Here is a 14,027-nt window from a genome sequence, read left to right as displayed (position 1 = left end):
TCGGGTTACGTAGAGTTTTCACCTGTTACCAGTTAATAAAAAAAAAAAACAAATATTTTATGTGAATTTGTAAAATAAATTTATTTCCACATTACGGTCGATACATTAACATATTGTTCAAAAATTCATAGTTTTAATATTCAATTAGACGGCGTCATTGGTAATCGAAGCGTCTCGAAAATTTGCTTCGTTTTCATAATCGCTCCGCTGTAAAGAGAAAAAAACATTTTATATGTATAAATAATCGATACGAGTTTTTGCCAAATGAACATTTCCAAAGTACCTATGCAAAGGATTATCGGTCTCTAGTTGGGTCATCAGGGATCGTAAGAACTGAATAAATAAGTCCAGACTGGTAAGTATGGAGCTTTGCTGGAGCCAAACACAAGGCAATGTGTTGATTATTATGTGTGATTTGTTCGCTGCATCCATCGGTGTACATATCTAAACGCGCAAAAAATACAAACCAATTAATTTGATTCATTATCATTTTGGATAACTGATTTCTTGCTTACCCGTATTGCTGACAGTAAGTATCGATTAAGCAAAGACGATATGGCTATTTCCCTTAGGGCACTATCAGAAAGTATTCCCTCCCAACTCAATAGATTTCGAAAGAGTTTCAACGCACTGCTGAATTGCCGTTGGAAAAATGATGTTTTTGCTTCTTGTAACCTGAAAATGATTAATAATCGAATGTTAAAAATATTATTTATTCAATTCGCGAGACAAAATGTAATACTCACTGCTTCGGAAATATCGGTATGAATACATCGTTCTCAAGTGATACTTTCATTCTATCCAAAATTATTGTAAATAAATTTCGCATATATTTGGACGTTGGCTTTAGTGACGGATAACAGTCAATCAATCGTTTTATTAAAGTAACTAAACGGAGTGTTTGCGTAGAAGATAGCGGATCCCAAGCCTTTTCAATGAATTCTAGAAAAAATAACAAACATGAATTGGTTGTTTTCTTTTAAAAAAACGTCAATGTGTTACCGGTTATTTTTGGTAGAGCTATTTTCTCCATTAATGTTGGCACCAATCGAATATCTGGATCATCAAACAACTGAGCTACTGTTTCGTTTGGTTTAAATCCGTACTTCATAACGGTCTCATACCTAAGGGGAGAATCACAAAAGAAAAGAATCGAATTAATTTAAAATAATCGAAAAATAATCAATAAAAATGTGAAATAATTCTGAACGGTCTCATACCACTCCATTTTTTCCAAATCTTTACAATCATTCTCCAGTGGATTCCAAGTCAACAGTTGTAATCTCAACATCGGACCAATGATCTGAAATGTAAGATTGATTCATGAGGTTACACATAACCATAAATTGTAACATTCAATGGTATACCTTCGGTAAGCAAAGACTGAAATAAGTATCTTTGTAAGAATCAAGATCGCGATTGCGCCAATCCTCAAAGTGCTTCAAAATTGTTCCTAAATCAGAGTAATCATCTGTGACATCTTCGAACACCAGTGTTGCCTCAGCACTTATTTGTTCTGAAAATCCATTGTTCCATATTATTATATTGTTCACAAAAGATTTTAAAATAAAAAAAATCTATACTCACTCAATTGGTTCTTATAAAAAGTGCTCTCATGATCAGGAATTTCGTCATCACTAGACATACCATCGAGATGGTCATTTGGAGTCTCTTTGCGTTCACGATCTAAATAGATGAATTTAATTGTTATTTTTGTATATGTCATATGTCAATGAATTACTTACCTCTTCGTCGTCGAGTTCTTCTCCCTTCTCTCTCAGCAGTGCGTTGCACTCTTTGTTCTTCTTCCTTTCGAGCTGCACTATTCATTGATGCCAAATTAGTGGGCTCTGTGAAACATTGACAAATTGTTTGTCTTAAATGTATATCATTTGTTCGAATCATTCTATACTTACTTTGTGTCTGGGTTACTTCTCTGGCTTGGTCGCGAACATCTTGACGTCGACGTTCAATAAGAAAATTTGAATATTTCACCACAGCAGCAACATGTTTTCGCTCCAATTCATTTATTTTGGGAAGTTTTTCATCAAAACATTCAATCAGATCCAGTACATAGCCTTTGAGCTCTTGATAGAATCGATATTTTGATGCAACAATCGGTGCATTTTGCTCACATTCCAGTTCTTCTAATGCGATTGCATTCATATCGTTGGTGATTTTTTGGATTTGATTCAAATGCGTGTTATTCAACTCTTTTACTTGTTTTAGTCGCTCTTTAACCAAGTCGCGAATTTCGTTGGGCATTCGAGGGCCCGATTTTTTTTCTGACTTTTGATTTGTTTTGATGGATTGCGATTTCTGAATATTTGAATTTGCATAAGCTTTCTCCAATAAATTTCTAGTTGAAACTTGCGCAACTACACCGGCAGATGAATCATTTGAACCATCCCTTATTATGAAATGTGAATACGCCTCTTGCTGTGCATTTATTAACTGCGAACCACTTATGGCCTTCCGAATTTGCTGACTCTCCCATTCATGCATGTCCAAATCAGAATCCTCATCAGAACCTATAAAAAAACAATAAGATTATTGTTATGTTCAGCGGTAAAGAGAAAGTAAATTACCTTGTCCTTGAACCGAATAGAATTTTTCACGTCTCTCTTCCAACTCTTTTTGCCCAGTGATAGCCGACATGTCGACTCGCTCATCGTCTGATGCATCATCTTCGGCTTCTTCACGTATTAGACGGCCTTTCTTATTGTCAACCGGTTTATTCTCTTCAACCGGTACGAAATCACCTGAAATAAATCCCAATTAGTTATTAATCATAAATTCAAAACATCCATTTAGATTTTTCTTGTCTAATTTACCTAATTCACGCGCTTTTTGTCTCTTTTTACGCGCCTCATGAATCATTCGTGCATCCGGAATGGCACCACTCTCAAGTAAAGCCTTAAAACTGTCTGGCTGTCTGAAACGGTGTTCATTTGTCGTATCCGAATCATCTTCAGATGACATATCATCACGTCCCGCACAAAGAGCTGCTCGACCATTCAACACAAGACCTGTTTCATTTTCCGTCTTTTTAACCACAAGCTGTTTTAGAGAATAGACATTTGAAAAAGGAAACAAATTAAATTCAATGAATATGTCATGCTTGAAATGGAATCATTGCAATGCAATTATAGCGAAAAATCAACGAAAAATATATGTATTTTGTTGGTTTCGTTCATTTTTCGCTCCATAGTAATTTCAATCGAAATATCAGATTTTTCATATTAAATTGTTTAAATTTAAAATGCAAGGGAATTTTTTTTTTACTAAAAAAAAAACAGAGTATTATTAGATGTCGTTTTGTTTTAGGACCATAACCTTTGCCGTATAAAATGATTTAAATTAAATTGGGTGTGTGAAAGAATTTTCATGATTATTTTTTTTTGTGACGTAAAAACGACGTTCATTAATTTTTTTTGGTTTGCGTTTTATGTTACAAAAGAAATTGATAAATAATAACCTTACCACAAAGTCGTCAGTGCGTATTTCAGTATGTATGCTAGAATTGGAAATTTGTGATGATTTTGACCGTTTTTTATTGGCCAAATCATCGTTGCCATCGTCCATATTGGACGTAGCTCTTTCATATGACGTTGCCCGAACAACGTCATATGCATTTGTTTTGTTGTTGAAACCGTTGTTGGTTTTGCCATAATTGTCATGCGACGTGAATTCATCGGCCACTGAGGTTGATGAATCTTTTTCTCGATGTTTTTTCCTGCGCCGCTCTTTGTCTAGCATCTTCATAACCTTTTTTGATTGAGATGATTTTTTCACCTGAAACACTTCAGTTTCTTCCTCTATTGATTAAAAAAAAAAGAAATTTAATTGAGTATCATAATAATGAAGTGTAATTTGATTTGTTTGGGATCATTTTAAACTCACCTTCATCATGGCCGAAACTTAGTAGTGATGATTTTTTACTACTTGTCTTCTTATCGTCTTTCGACTTTTTGTCATGTTTACGCGAATCACTTATGCAAGGTGGAGGAGGTGTTGTCACTCTACTGTCCACATCCATTTTTGAACAGTCTTCACCATTCTTTCGACCGCTATTTTCATTTTCCAAATTTTCACTGTGGTCATCATCGTCAGCAGCACTAAACACTCGACGATTTACAACCGGTTTCTTAGGACGTCGAAACAAGGACATTTTATTCTCTTGTTAAGTAATTATTTTAAAAAAATGAATTTATAAATCACTTCGATTATAATCGTTTAAAACAAACTCGGCCCAATCAGTTTTAATATTGAGTAATTCTTGTGTCTGTAATTATTATCGTTTTGTTTCACTTTTCAATAATACTGGCATAGTTATTATTATTATTGTTGTTGTTATTGTTTGAAAAAAGGGCACTGCAGATATTAGATTTTGCATCAATTTACCTCAATGCATTAGCTACGAAAAATAAATTCCATCTACTTTACACATTATTCTGACGTTTGACAGTTCGCTTAATTCGCTGCATGGTATGGCGTATGAGAACAAAATGTATGCGTCTAATGTCAATGTTAATGAATTGTGGCAGAAAAACGAAAGTTATGTACTCTATGTGGAGACGCCCTTTTATTCCACATTGAAATTAATTCGTAACGATTTTTTTTTATACATTTCAACTTTGAAAGATGTAAGGCTTTGATCATTTTCGTGTCATTTAAAAATATTGATTCCACATTCCATTTACAACATTATATGTGAATAAAAATGTAATGAAATTTTTTTAAACAAAAAATATTCATTATTTTTAGGTACAAGTTTACCAAAATAAACGTACAAAATATGTGTAGAATATAGATTCTTTATTAAAAAAAAAAAACAATTATCTAAAAAAATAATTTGAATTATTTTTTTTATAAAATATCACCCACTTTAATAAAATTTACTTTGTTTCTTTTGCAATAATTTTGGCTTGCTTTCCACGGGCCATTTCGACACTTTCATAGCCGTTTGCTGCAAGTAAATTCGACAGCTCTTTTTTTATTTTTTGAATGACAGGTGGTCCATGATAAATAAGCGATGTATAAATTTGAACTGCACTTGCTCCGGCAACAATTTTATCGAATGCATCTTGTCCGTTGAAAATACCACCAATGCCAATTATTGGCACTTGTCCCTTTGTCGCTGTGTAAATTTTTGCAATCATTTTTGTAGAACGTGAGCCCAACGGTGCACCACTCAAACCGCCCGTTTCGGATTTATCTTTGCTTTTTAATGATTCGCTTCTCTCAATGGTTGTGTTTGAAATCAATAATCCATCTACGCGACATTCTTTCTTTGAAATAACCGAAACAATGTCTTGGACATCACTATCGGTCAGATCTGGTGCAACTTTCAATAAAATTGGTGGTCGTTTCGCTTGGTCCAACTTATTTCTAGCTTCTATGACTTTTCTCAACAACAATTGTAGATTTTCTGCTTGTTGCAAGTTCCTTAATCCAGCCGTATTCGGACTACTGATATTTACAACAAAATAATCAGCAACTGAAGCAAACTTATCAATTCCTTTGACATAATCATCATGCGCTATTTCGGTTGTTTTATTTTTACCCAAATTTACACCGAGTACGATTTCTGCATTCGACTTCTTCAGTTTTAATAGACGCTCTAGAACAGCATCATGACCGTCACTATTGAAGCCATATCTGGAAGGGAAAAAAATATTACTGTGTGAATGAAGACTTGAATTTGAATAATGTTTAGGCGGCATACCGATTTATAATCGCTTTATCCTCAATTAATCGAAATACACGTGGCTTGTCGTTACCAGGTTGCGGTTCAGGCGTAACAGAACCAATTTCCACGAATCCAAAACCACTTTGACTCAAACCATCGACAGCTTCACCATGTTTGTCGAAACCAGCCGCAATTCCCAGGGGATTTGACAATGAAAAATCCAACAATTTGGTTTTCTATAGAAAATATGAATTGAAAAAATGTTCGTTCCACAGAAATCTTTTGTTTATTTTAAATTCATACCAAATTCTCCGAGTCCGGTTGATGTTGTCGTGGAAATAATTTATACTTAAAACCGAGCACAGCAAGACGATGACAGTATTCGGGTGGACAAAGTTGTACAATTGGCATCAAGAATTTGTCGTAAAATTTGTCTTCGTTACGATAAACACCGATGCCAAAAAATGCACCAACACCAACAGTTGTCACGATAGCGGTTGACTTTAGTTTATACTGAAATATAAACAAATCGTCATAATAATAATCGCATTCGTAAAGAAGCCTTCATCAATCGGAGACATAAGCAAGACAGTTTTAGTGCGCAGTTTGAATTGTATACAATAAGTTTAAGCATATGCATTTGTACTTTTTAATATTTCATTAATACACATGCTTTGCTTCACTCGATTTCAACCTAGGGGCTTAATTCGAATCCCAAATAGAAGGATTTTTGTGAATTCCTATGAATTTATGGGTCTGAGAATTTTTGGAATAAGTGTGAAACTCGGTGAATTTCAGTGAATTTGTATGAATTGTACATGAAAATCAAAGATGGCGGCTTATTAGCACGCCTGAACTGTCAAAATTATACATAATGAATTTCTGTGAATTAAGCCCCTAGATTTCAACACTTTTCAACGCGCAACAATAACAATTAAGAAAATCAATCGAGAAAACGGAACATGTTTGGTAATATTCCAATTATATCGTTATTATGTACATTGGGTTCATTCTGTATTTTGTTTATTTCAGATTAAATTTGTCGATTATGGCTACAAAGTCATTATGGACTTGGATGGTTTGTATCCGGCAACACGATTCGGTGACATTCCAATTTTAGTAAATCACGTGTATGTGCCAAAACTAGTTTCTGGCGCCGAAAATGGTAAATGGCATCAAATTGTCTTGAATGAATTCAGATCACGATTGATCAACGAGATGTGCGAGGTTCGCATTGAAGGCAACTATCAAATCAACAACATTTTACCATGCTCAATTGAGCCGGACATGCTTCCATGTGACATTTACAAATGGATTTTGAAAAAGAAACTTGGTTATATTCCAAACACACCCGGTGCCGGTCTAAATGACGACGGTGAATTTTTATACGTTTGATGACGAACACTTATATTATGTATGTTTGAACTAATACTGTACTCACAGCTAATGTTAGTTTTTGTCTCATTTTTGTCCAAAAAAAGTATTCAAAAAGTATGAATAAACAAGACTGTGTAAACTGTATTAATTACAATATCACTTTAATTTGTTGGTTATGTTGAGTATTTAATTCTTATTCACTTATTAATATTACTGGCATAGTTATTATTATTGTTGTTTGAAAAAATGGCACTGCAGATATTAGATTTTGCATCAATTTACTTCAATGCATTAGCTACGAAAAATAAATTCCATCTACTTTACACATTATTCTGACGTTTGACAGTTCGCTTAATTTGCTGCATGGTATGGCGTATGAGAACAAAATGTATGCGTCTAATGTCAATGTTAATGAATTGTGGCAAAAAAACGAAAGTTACTCTAGGTGGAGACGCGCCCATTTATTCCACATTGAAACTAATTCGTAACGATTTTTTTTATTTCATTCGTAACGAAATTTCAACTAAAAATATTGATTCCAAATTCCATTTACAACATTATATGAATGGCTGAGAAAAATCATGACTCAAATACTATGCACATAGAAGATAGAAACTTGAATAATGCTTTGCGTACAACGAATCGAAAAATTTGATCACGCACGCAAGAGTGAAACAATTCAACAGTCCACATGCACCTTTTTCAAGATTCTGTCTTTAATATTTTTTGAACAAGTTTCATTGTTGTGTGCTTCTTGATGGCGCTATATTTTTTTTACTGTTGTGTGCAATATACTCAGGCTACGAGAGTTTCATATAAACTCTCCTTGTAATAGCCAAATATTAACGCCTATCGATTCAATCACGATTGGTATTCGCTTGCTATTCAATAGGTATCACATGGCAAGTTTATATGAAACTCTCGGAGACTCGGTATAAAGTCTCCAAAAGTGAAAAAAAAAACAGATCGCGATTTTGATGTTAAGGAACGTTATTTTTTTTATTATGATTTCACCGGCACTCCCCCAAGTGACGCAATACCAAAAGAGATATACAAAATATGTGTAGAATATATATAACACTTTCATAACCGTTTGCTGCAAGTAAATTCGATAGCTCTTTTTTTATTTTTTGAACGACAGGTGGTCCATGATGAATAAGCGATGTATAAATTTGAATTGCACTTGCTCCGGCAACAATTTTATCGAATGCATCTTATCCGTTGAAAATACCACCAATGCCAATTATTGGCACTTGTCCCTTTGTCGCTGTGTAAATCTTTAAAATCATTTTTGTGGAACGTGAGCCCAACGGGATACCACTCAAACCGCCCGTTTCGGATTTATCTTCGCTTTTTTTAATAGAAACGAATCATTATTCTATCAATGGTTGTATTTGAAATCATTAATCCATCTACGCGACATTCTTTCTTTGAAATAACCGAAATAATGTCTTGGATATCACTATCGGTCAGATCCATACATCCGCAAGGGGGGTTATTTTTCCCAGCGCTCCTTTCGGATTTTTGGACTGGAAATGCATCTTTAGAAAATGGTCATTCTTTAGGTAATTTTTGACGCTCTATCGATTTGCATCATTAATTTTTTCATCCGACTCCCCTTCCCCATTTTGGGAGGCCTATGTTTATTTTTTTACCCCCAAAATATATATAGACTTCCATTTCAGTGTCAAGGTGTAAAACATATCTAGTGTACTTTTCAGTCCTCTATCGATTGACATCATGGGTTTTGACCCCCTCTCGTACCCCTCCCCCCAGAAGTGCTCCGGTTTGTCTCTTTGGACCCATATTTAAGGTCTCTTGAGTGGAAAAACACCCATGACCCTTCACCCATACCCGGGGTATTTTTCAGTGCTCTATCGATAGGCATATTTATAGACTCCCATTTGAGGGTCAAGGTCACGAAAAACTCCCATATACCCCCCTCAAACTCAAGGTATTTTTTTGATGCCCAATCGATTGGCATCATCAGTTTTGACCCCCTGACACCCCCTTACCCCCCTTTTGGTTCCTATACACCGACTCCGATTTAAGGTCATTGGGGGTGAAATACCCACGGGGTGTGTTCCTACACCCAAGGTAGTTTTCAGTGCTCTATCGATTGGCATCATTAGTTTTTTGACCCAAACCCCCTTAACCTATATTTAGTATTTATACCCTCCTCCATCTATACCCAAACTGGTTCTATACCCCAATTTAGCCTGATATATGAGACACCCTGTATATACCGAGGGTCGACTCAAATTTAGTTGACATTTCATTTATTTTCACCACACTGTTAGTTTGGTGAACACACTCTCACTCTATATTTGTAGACACACAAAAAAGTTCATCTAAGTAGATTAAGATTATTTCAATACATGACGCTATGTTCCGACGAACACTGTGTTGTAAGTAATTTGTAAATTTACACTGAATTTTCGTAGGCGCGATCAAAATAATATAAAAATGAACCCTTGCCCTCCGAATTGGGTCATTAAGGGCGGCCAAAACTATATGCCAATGGAAACTACATTGATATGCGTAACTTTCATTAAAAGAAACCTAAATGCCCAGTTGAGTCATAAGGGGTGAATATCCCATTGTGAAGTCACAATGAAATGGGGTGTTTTCACTTTTCGACCCGAATCGAAGGTACAAGCTAGAAGGAGCAAATTGTAGATCAAGAGAGATTTATAATGTATGGAGCCTATAAGTAATATTTCACGAGGAATCCGAATATGTAATTAATTTTGGGGTAAGATGGGGTATGGACCCAATTTAGGGGTATTTTTTGAAATTTTCTAGAATTTTGTAGGGGGTGATGGGTGGGGATGGGCATTGGCCTAAATGAAATGTGCGGATAAAATTAGTTATAGTTGGCTATACATTTGAATGCGATATGTTTACTGGTGAGTATTATTTACTCGCTCAATGGCGACTCAGAGACATGTCACACTCGCAATACAATGAGTTTTATGCAACTTACTAAGAGTGCTCGGTGCGATGCGGTAGCACTGATTGATCGGCATAAAACCTAGACTCTGAAGAGGCACTCTTTTTTTTATGAGAAAAATGCCTAAAAATGATTTTGAACACTGAAAGAATGTGTAGTGGGGGGTTTTTTGGCACAAGAAACTCGAATCTTACGTTAGTTTTAAGATTCAATCAATTTTTCACAGACTTTTCATACAAAAATCCACAAAAAAATTCATTTTTGTATGAAAGACATGCCTTTTTTGTACCGTAATGATGTGAGACTTTGAACAGGCTATTTTTTTGATTGACATTTCTTTAAACTTGGTGTGATTATTTATGTTGATAAGAAAATAATATTCACAAGTTTTCACGGTAATTTAAGTTACTGCAACCATATATAGACCATAATTTCAGTTTATTCCCAAAATTTCGGTTCCATGCGGAAATGTCAGCTTGCGTACGTAAGCCTCTTTATTTCTATTATGTTTTATTGTGAGTATGTTTACCATGTCATTGTGGTGAGTTTTTTGAATTTTACGTCAACTGAATTTGTCTGACCGCTCGGTTGATATGAATTGAAAAAATGTTCGTTCCACAGAAATCTTTTGTTTATTTTAAATTCATACCAAATTCTCCGAGTCCGGTTGTTGTTGTCGTGGAAATAATTTATACTTAAAACTGAGCACAGCAAGACGATGACAGTATTCGGGTGGACAAAGTTGTACAATTGGCATCAAGAATTTGTCGTAAAATTTGTCGATAAACACCGATGCCAAAAAATGCACCAACACCAACAGTTGTCACTATGGCGGTTGACTTTAGTTTATACTGAAATATAAACAAATCGTCATAATATGCAATACAACCATAAAAATGTCATTGTGCTTGGACCGTTAGAGTTTCAATTTTCAGCATTGTAATCGCATTCGTAAAGAAGCCTACAACAATCGGAGACATAAGCAAGACAGTTGTACTGCTCAGTTTGAATTGCATTAAATAAGTTTAAGCATATGCATTTTTACTTTTTAATATTTCGCGAAAATAATATTTGTAAGGCATATTAGAAAAATGTTGCATTTTCTTAGTAACCAGCAAATAAATGGCAAAAAAGTAGGCAATGCACGAATAAAAATGACTCAATCGCCAGACAATACGCCATTGGAAAATTATGTGATCGAAAAATCGGCTCGCGGCCGTTTAACTAAACAAGTGGTCGATGAATTTGTTCAAGCACAACGCAATCGAATTGATGAAATGAATGTAAGTTTTTAACTTATTTCTAAGTTTGGGTTCAATTTGTTTTATACATTTTTGGTGACATTCTTTTTAGGCGGCATTTTGGACGCTGGAAAATACGCAAAATATGAAGCACTCAATATTCATTAATGCCAAAATTGAGAATGTCGTATCGCCTCGGGAATTCTATATTGTTCAGGTGCATAGATAATAAATTTATCGTTGATTTTTCCTGCGTACTATTCATGATGTTTAATTGTTTAGGTCCATGATCTGAAGCATCGAAATGAATTCCAAAACGTACTGAATGAATGCTATGAAGACGACTTTGAACCGATTGACAAGCTTAGGGCCAAAGATCTATGTGTTACATTGTACAATGACAATTGGTGTCGAGCCGAGGTTATTGAAATTCTACCTGGCTCCATGTGCAAAAGACGATTCGTTATTTATCTTTTGGATTATGGCCACACAATTCGTACAAAGATGAGAAAATTGTTCATGTTAAAGCAACCACACCATTCGATTGCACCATTTGCCGTTAAATGTCATTTGTCTGTATTGAACGTTGAAGAAATTGAAATCTACGATGATTTAAAACATTCACTGACAGAAAAGTTTAAACGCATTTCGGAAACAACACCCCGAGTGGCACTCTATCTGAATCGACCAAATAAAGACAATCAAGATAGTTATGATGTGATGTTGCTGTCAGAGGCTTCATGCACTTCAGGCGCTTACTTAATTCATGAAGATTATGGTGCGTTTTCTAGCGCAAATATACAACTCGATCATGAAATATGTGAAAAATGGGTTGAAAATATTCAGCAGATCGTAACGGATTGCAGCCACTCTAGTGATACCAAGAATTGTCAAGTTTTCATAACTCACATCGTTGGCCCGACGGAAATTTACGTTCAATGCAAGAAAGCGCATGTATTTGCAAAAGAAATACGCAAAAAAATTGATGCATACATTAATTCCCATGAATATTACGAAAAGGTAACAGACTGGTCGATTGAAAACAATTGCTTTGTTCGATTACAAAATTGGAAGGTAAAAAGTAATTTAAAGCAATGGTACCGAGGCAAAATCGTAAAAGAAAATTTTGAAAAACGTACGTTCACTGTCTTTCTACGTGACTATGGCGTGTCAACAGAAGCAGACGACATTGACATGAGGCCGATGCCTTTGCAGTTTGCTGCACCCGAAAATGCTGTTCAGCGCTGTAGCCTGCATATTTCTGATGTCTGGCTTGAATCGAACGCAAAAACTTTGCGCAAAATTGTCGAAGAATATCAATATTTTGCCATTTCATGTAGCTCCAATACGGAATCGTGCCTAAATGTAGCACTGTGGGCAACTAACTCAGTGCCAAACATCAAAGAACTCGAAATATGGGATAATATTGGTTTGAGGCTTATTAGCCAATCGATTCAAGAATCGATGAAGCCATTCATCACCAAGACTCAATTTCGTTACGACAGATACAAATATCGTTCCGATGACAGCACCGATAGCACGGACAGCGATGAATCATACTCAGAAGAGTATGAACTTTTAAGAAATTTGATTGATGATCCCATCAAAAGCAGTCCTGCCGCCTCTACCGATAGCGCTGAAAATGACGAATGCGCTAGCGATGACATCGCATACGATCAAGAATCGATAGTCTACCGTTGGCAACCGCCAATTCCGGTGGATCGTCAAACATTTCATGGATTTGTAACACATGTCACTGGAAAGGGAATTATTTACATTCAAGAAGATTCGTTCATCGATATAGCATTGGAACTGAGCCAAGGAATTTCACGTTACATTCAAATAATACAAAAGAGCTACACAAAAAAACGAAATCATATTTTTAAAGAAAATGACACATGCTTTGCTTCACTCGATTTCAACACTTTTCAACGCGCTGTTATTAAGAAAATCAATCGAGAAAACGGAACGTGTTTGGTAAATAGTCCCATTATATCGTTATTATGTACACTGGGTTCATTCTGTATTTTGTTTATTTCAGATTAAATTTGTCGATTATGGCTACAAAGTCATTATGGACTTGGATGGTTTGTATCCGGCAACACGATTCGGTGACATTCCAATTTTAGTAAATCGCGTGTATGTGCCAAAACTAGTTCCTGGCGACGAAAATGGTAAATGGCATCAAATTGTTTTGAATGAATTCAGATCACGATTGATCAACGAGATGTGCGAGGTTCGCATTGAAGGCAATTATCAGATCAACAACATTTTACCATGCTCAATTGAGCCGGACACGCTTCCATGTGACATTTACAAATGGATTTTGAAAAAGAAACTTGGTTATATTCCAAACACACCCGGTGCCGGTCTAAATGACGACGGCGAATTTTTATACGTTTGATAACGAACATTTATATTATGTATGTTTGAACTAATACTGTACTCACAGCTAATGTTAGTTTTTGTCTCATTTTTGTCCAAAAAAATATTCGAAAAGTATGAATAAACAAGACTGTGTAAACTGTATTAATTACAATATCACTTTTATTTGTTGGTTATGTTGTGTCTGTAATTCTTATCGCATTGATTCACTTATCAATAATATTTGCAAAGTTATTATTTGACAATTCGCTAAATTCACTGAAGAATAAAAGTCTTCAAAAAACACGAGCGGAGACGCCCATACTATTTTCTATTTCGCATTGTGTATGAATTCAAACCAAAACAAACATACAAAATATATGTGATGAAAAGTGTAGGT

At 35.2% G+C, this 14,027-nt stretch overlaps 3 protein-coding genes across 4 annotated transcripts; 1 reads left to right on the top strand and 2 right to left on the bottom strand.

Moving 5' to 3' along the window:
- Window positions 1-55: 55 nt before the first annotated feature.
- On the bottom strand, window positions 56-4,478 carry LOC116350950 (PAX3- and PAX7-binding protein 1). Its single transcript, XM_031782969.1, has 14 exons — window positions 3,904-4,478; window positions 3,484-3,818; window positions 2,835-3,060; window positions 2,589-2,762; window positions 1,917-2,531; window positions 1,746-1,850; window positions 1,588-1,686; window positions 1,368-1,516; window positions 1,221-1,303; window positions 1,003-1,124; window positions 747-942; window positions 516-675; window positions 284-444; window positions 56-207 (listed from the first exon to the last, which is right to left on the bottom strand). The coding sequence occupies exons 1-14, from the start codon at window positions 4,169-4,171 to the stop codon at window positions 141-143; spliced, it is 2,760 nt and encodes a 919-aa protein (XP_031638829.1). The 5' UTR covers window positions 4,172-4,478; the 3' UTR covers window positions 56-140.
- A 379-nt stretch (window positions 4,479-4,857) lies between these two features.
- On the bottom strand, window positions 4,858-14,022 carry LOC116350780 (dihydroorotate dehydrogenase (quinone), mitochondrial). Of its 2 annotated transcripts, none has more exons than XM_031782712.1 (4): window positions 13,714-14,022; window positions 5,996-6,205; window positions 5,729-5,928; window positions 4,858-5,661 (listed from the first exon to the last, which is right to left on the bottom strand). In XM_031782712.1, exons 1-4 carry the CDS (start codon window positions 13,735-13,737, stop codon window positions 4,899-4,901), a joined length of 1,197 nt encoding a protein of 398 aa, XP_031638572.1. In that variant the 5' UTR covers window positions 13,738-14,022; the 3' UTR covers window positions 4,858-4,898. The 2 variants fall into 2 exon arrangements, with proteins under 2 accessions (XP_031638572.1, XP_031638571.1); XM_031782711.1 differs by lacking the exon at window positions 13,714-14,022 and adding an exon at window positions 7,134-7,402.
- Window positions 10,951-13,797, top strand: LOC116350779. The gene is made up of 4 exons (XM_031782710.1): window positions 10,951-11,305; window positions 11,376-11,480; window positions 11,546-13,240; window positions 13,305-13,797. The coding sequence occupies exons 1-4, from the start codon at window positions 11,114-11,116 to the stop codon at window positions 13,665-13,667; spliced, it is 2,355 nt and encodes a 784-aa protein (XP_031638570.1). The 5' UTR covers window positions 10,951-11,113; the 3' UTR covers window positions 13,668-13,797.
- Window positions 14,023-14,027: the final 5 nt, after the last annotated feature.

This window comes from Contarinia nasturtii, unplaced genomic scaffold (genome assembly GCF_009176525.2).
Source record: "Contarinia nasturtii isolate CC-2019 unplaced genomic scaffold, AAFC_CNas_1.1 Cnas_scaffold_4311, whole genome shotgun sequence".
NCBI lineage: Eukaryota > Metazoa > Arthropoda > Insecta > Diptera > Cecidomyiidae > Contarinia > Contarinia nasturtii.
The sequence above is the reverse complement of the archived record's forward strand: the minus strand, read 5'-3'. Positions and strand labels throughout refer to the sequence as shown.

Excerpts from the sequence above, each read along its gene's own strand:
- LOC116350780 (XM_031782712.1), bottom strand. The coding sequence starts at position 13,737 with ATGAGACAAAAACTAACATTAGCT. Across the intron at positions 5,929-5,995 it reads AACCGGACTCGGAGAATTTG|AAAACCAAATTGTTGGATTT; the intron begins GTATGAATTTAA and ends TATTTTCTATAG. Across the intron at positions 5,662-5,728 it reads GATAAAGCGATTATAAATCG|ATATGGCTTCAATAGTGACG; the intron begins GTATGCCGCCTA and ends TTTCCCTTCCAG.
- LOC116350950 (XM_031782969.1), bottom strand. The coding sequence starts at position 4,171 with ATGTCCTTGTTTCGACGTCCTAAGAAACCGGTTGTAAATCGTCGAGTG. Across the intron at positions 3,061-3,483 it reads TACGCACTGACGACTTTGTG|CTTGTGGTTAAAAAGACGGA; the intron begins GTAAGGTTATTA and ends TCTCTAAAACAG. Across the intron at positions 2,763-2,834 it reads ACAAAAAGCGCGTGAATTAG|GTGATTTCGTACCGGTTGAA; the intron begins GTAAATTAGACA and ends GATTTATTTCAG.
- LOC116350779 (XM_031782710.1), top strand. The coding sequence starts at position 11,114 with ATGTTGCATTTTCTTAGTAACCAGCAAATAAATGGCAAAAAAGTAGGC. Across the intron at positions 11,306-11,375 it reads ATCGAATTGATGAAATGAAT|GCGGCATTTTGGACGCTGGA; the intron begins GTAAGTTTTTAA and ends CATTCTTTTTAG. Across the intron at positions 13,241-13,304 it reads GAGAAAACGGAACGTGTTTG|ATTAAATTTGTCGATTATGG; the intron begins GTAAATAGTCCC and ends TGTTTATTTCAG.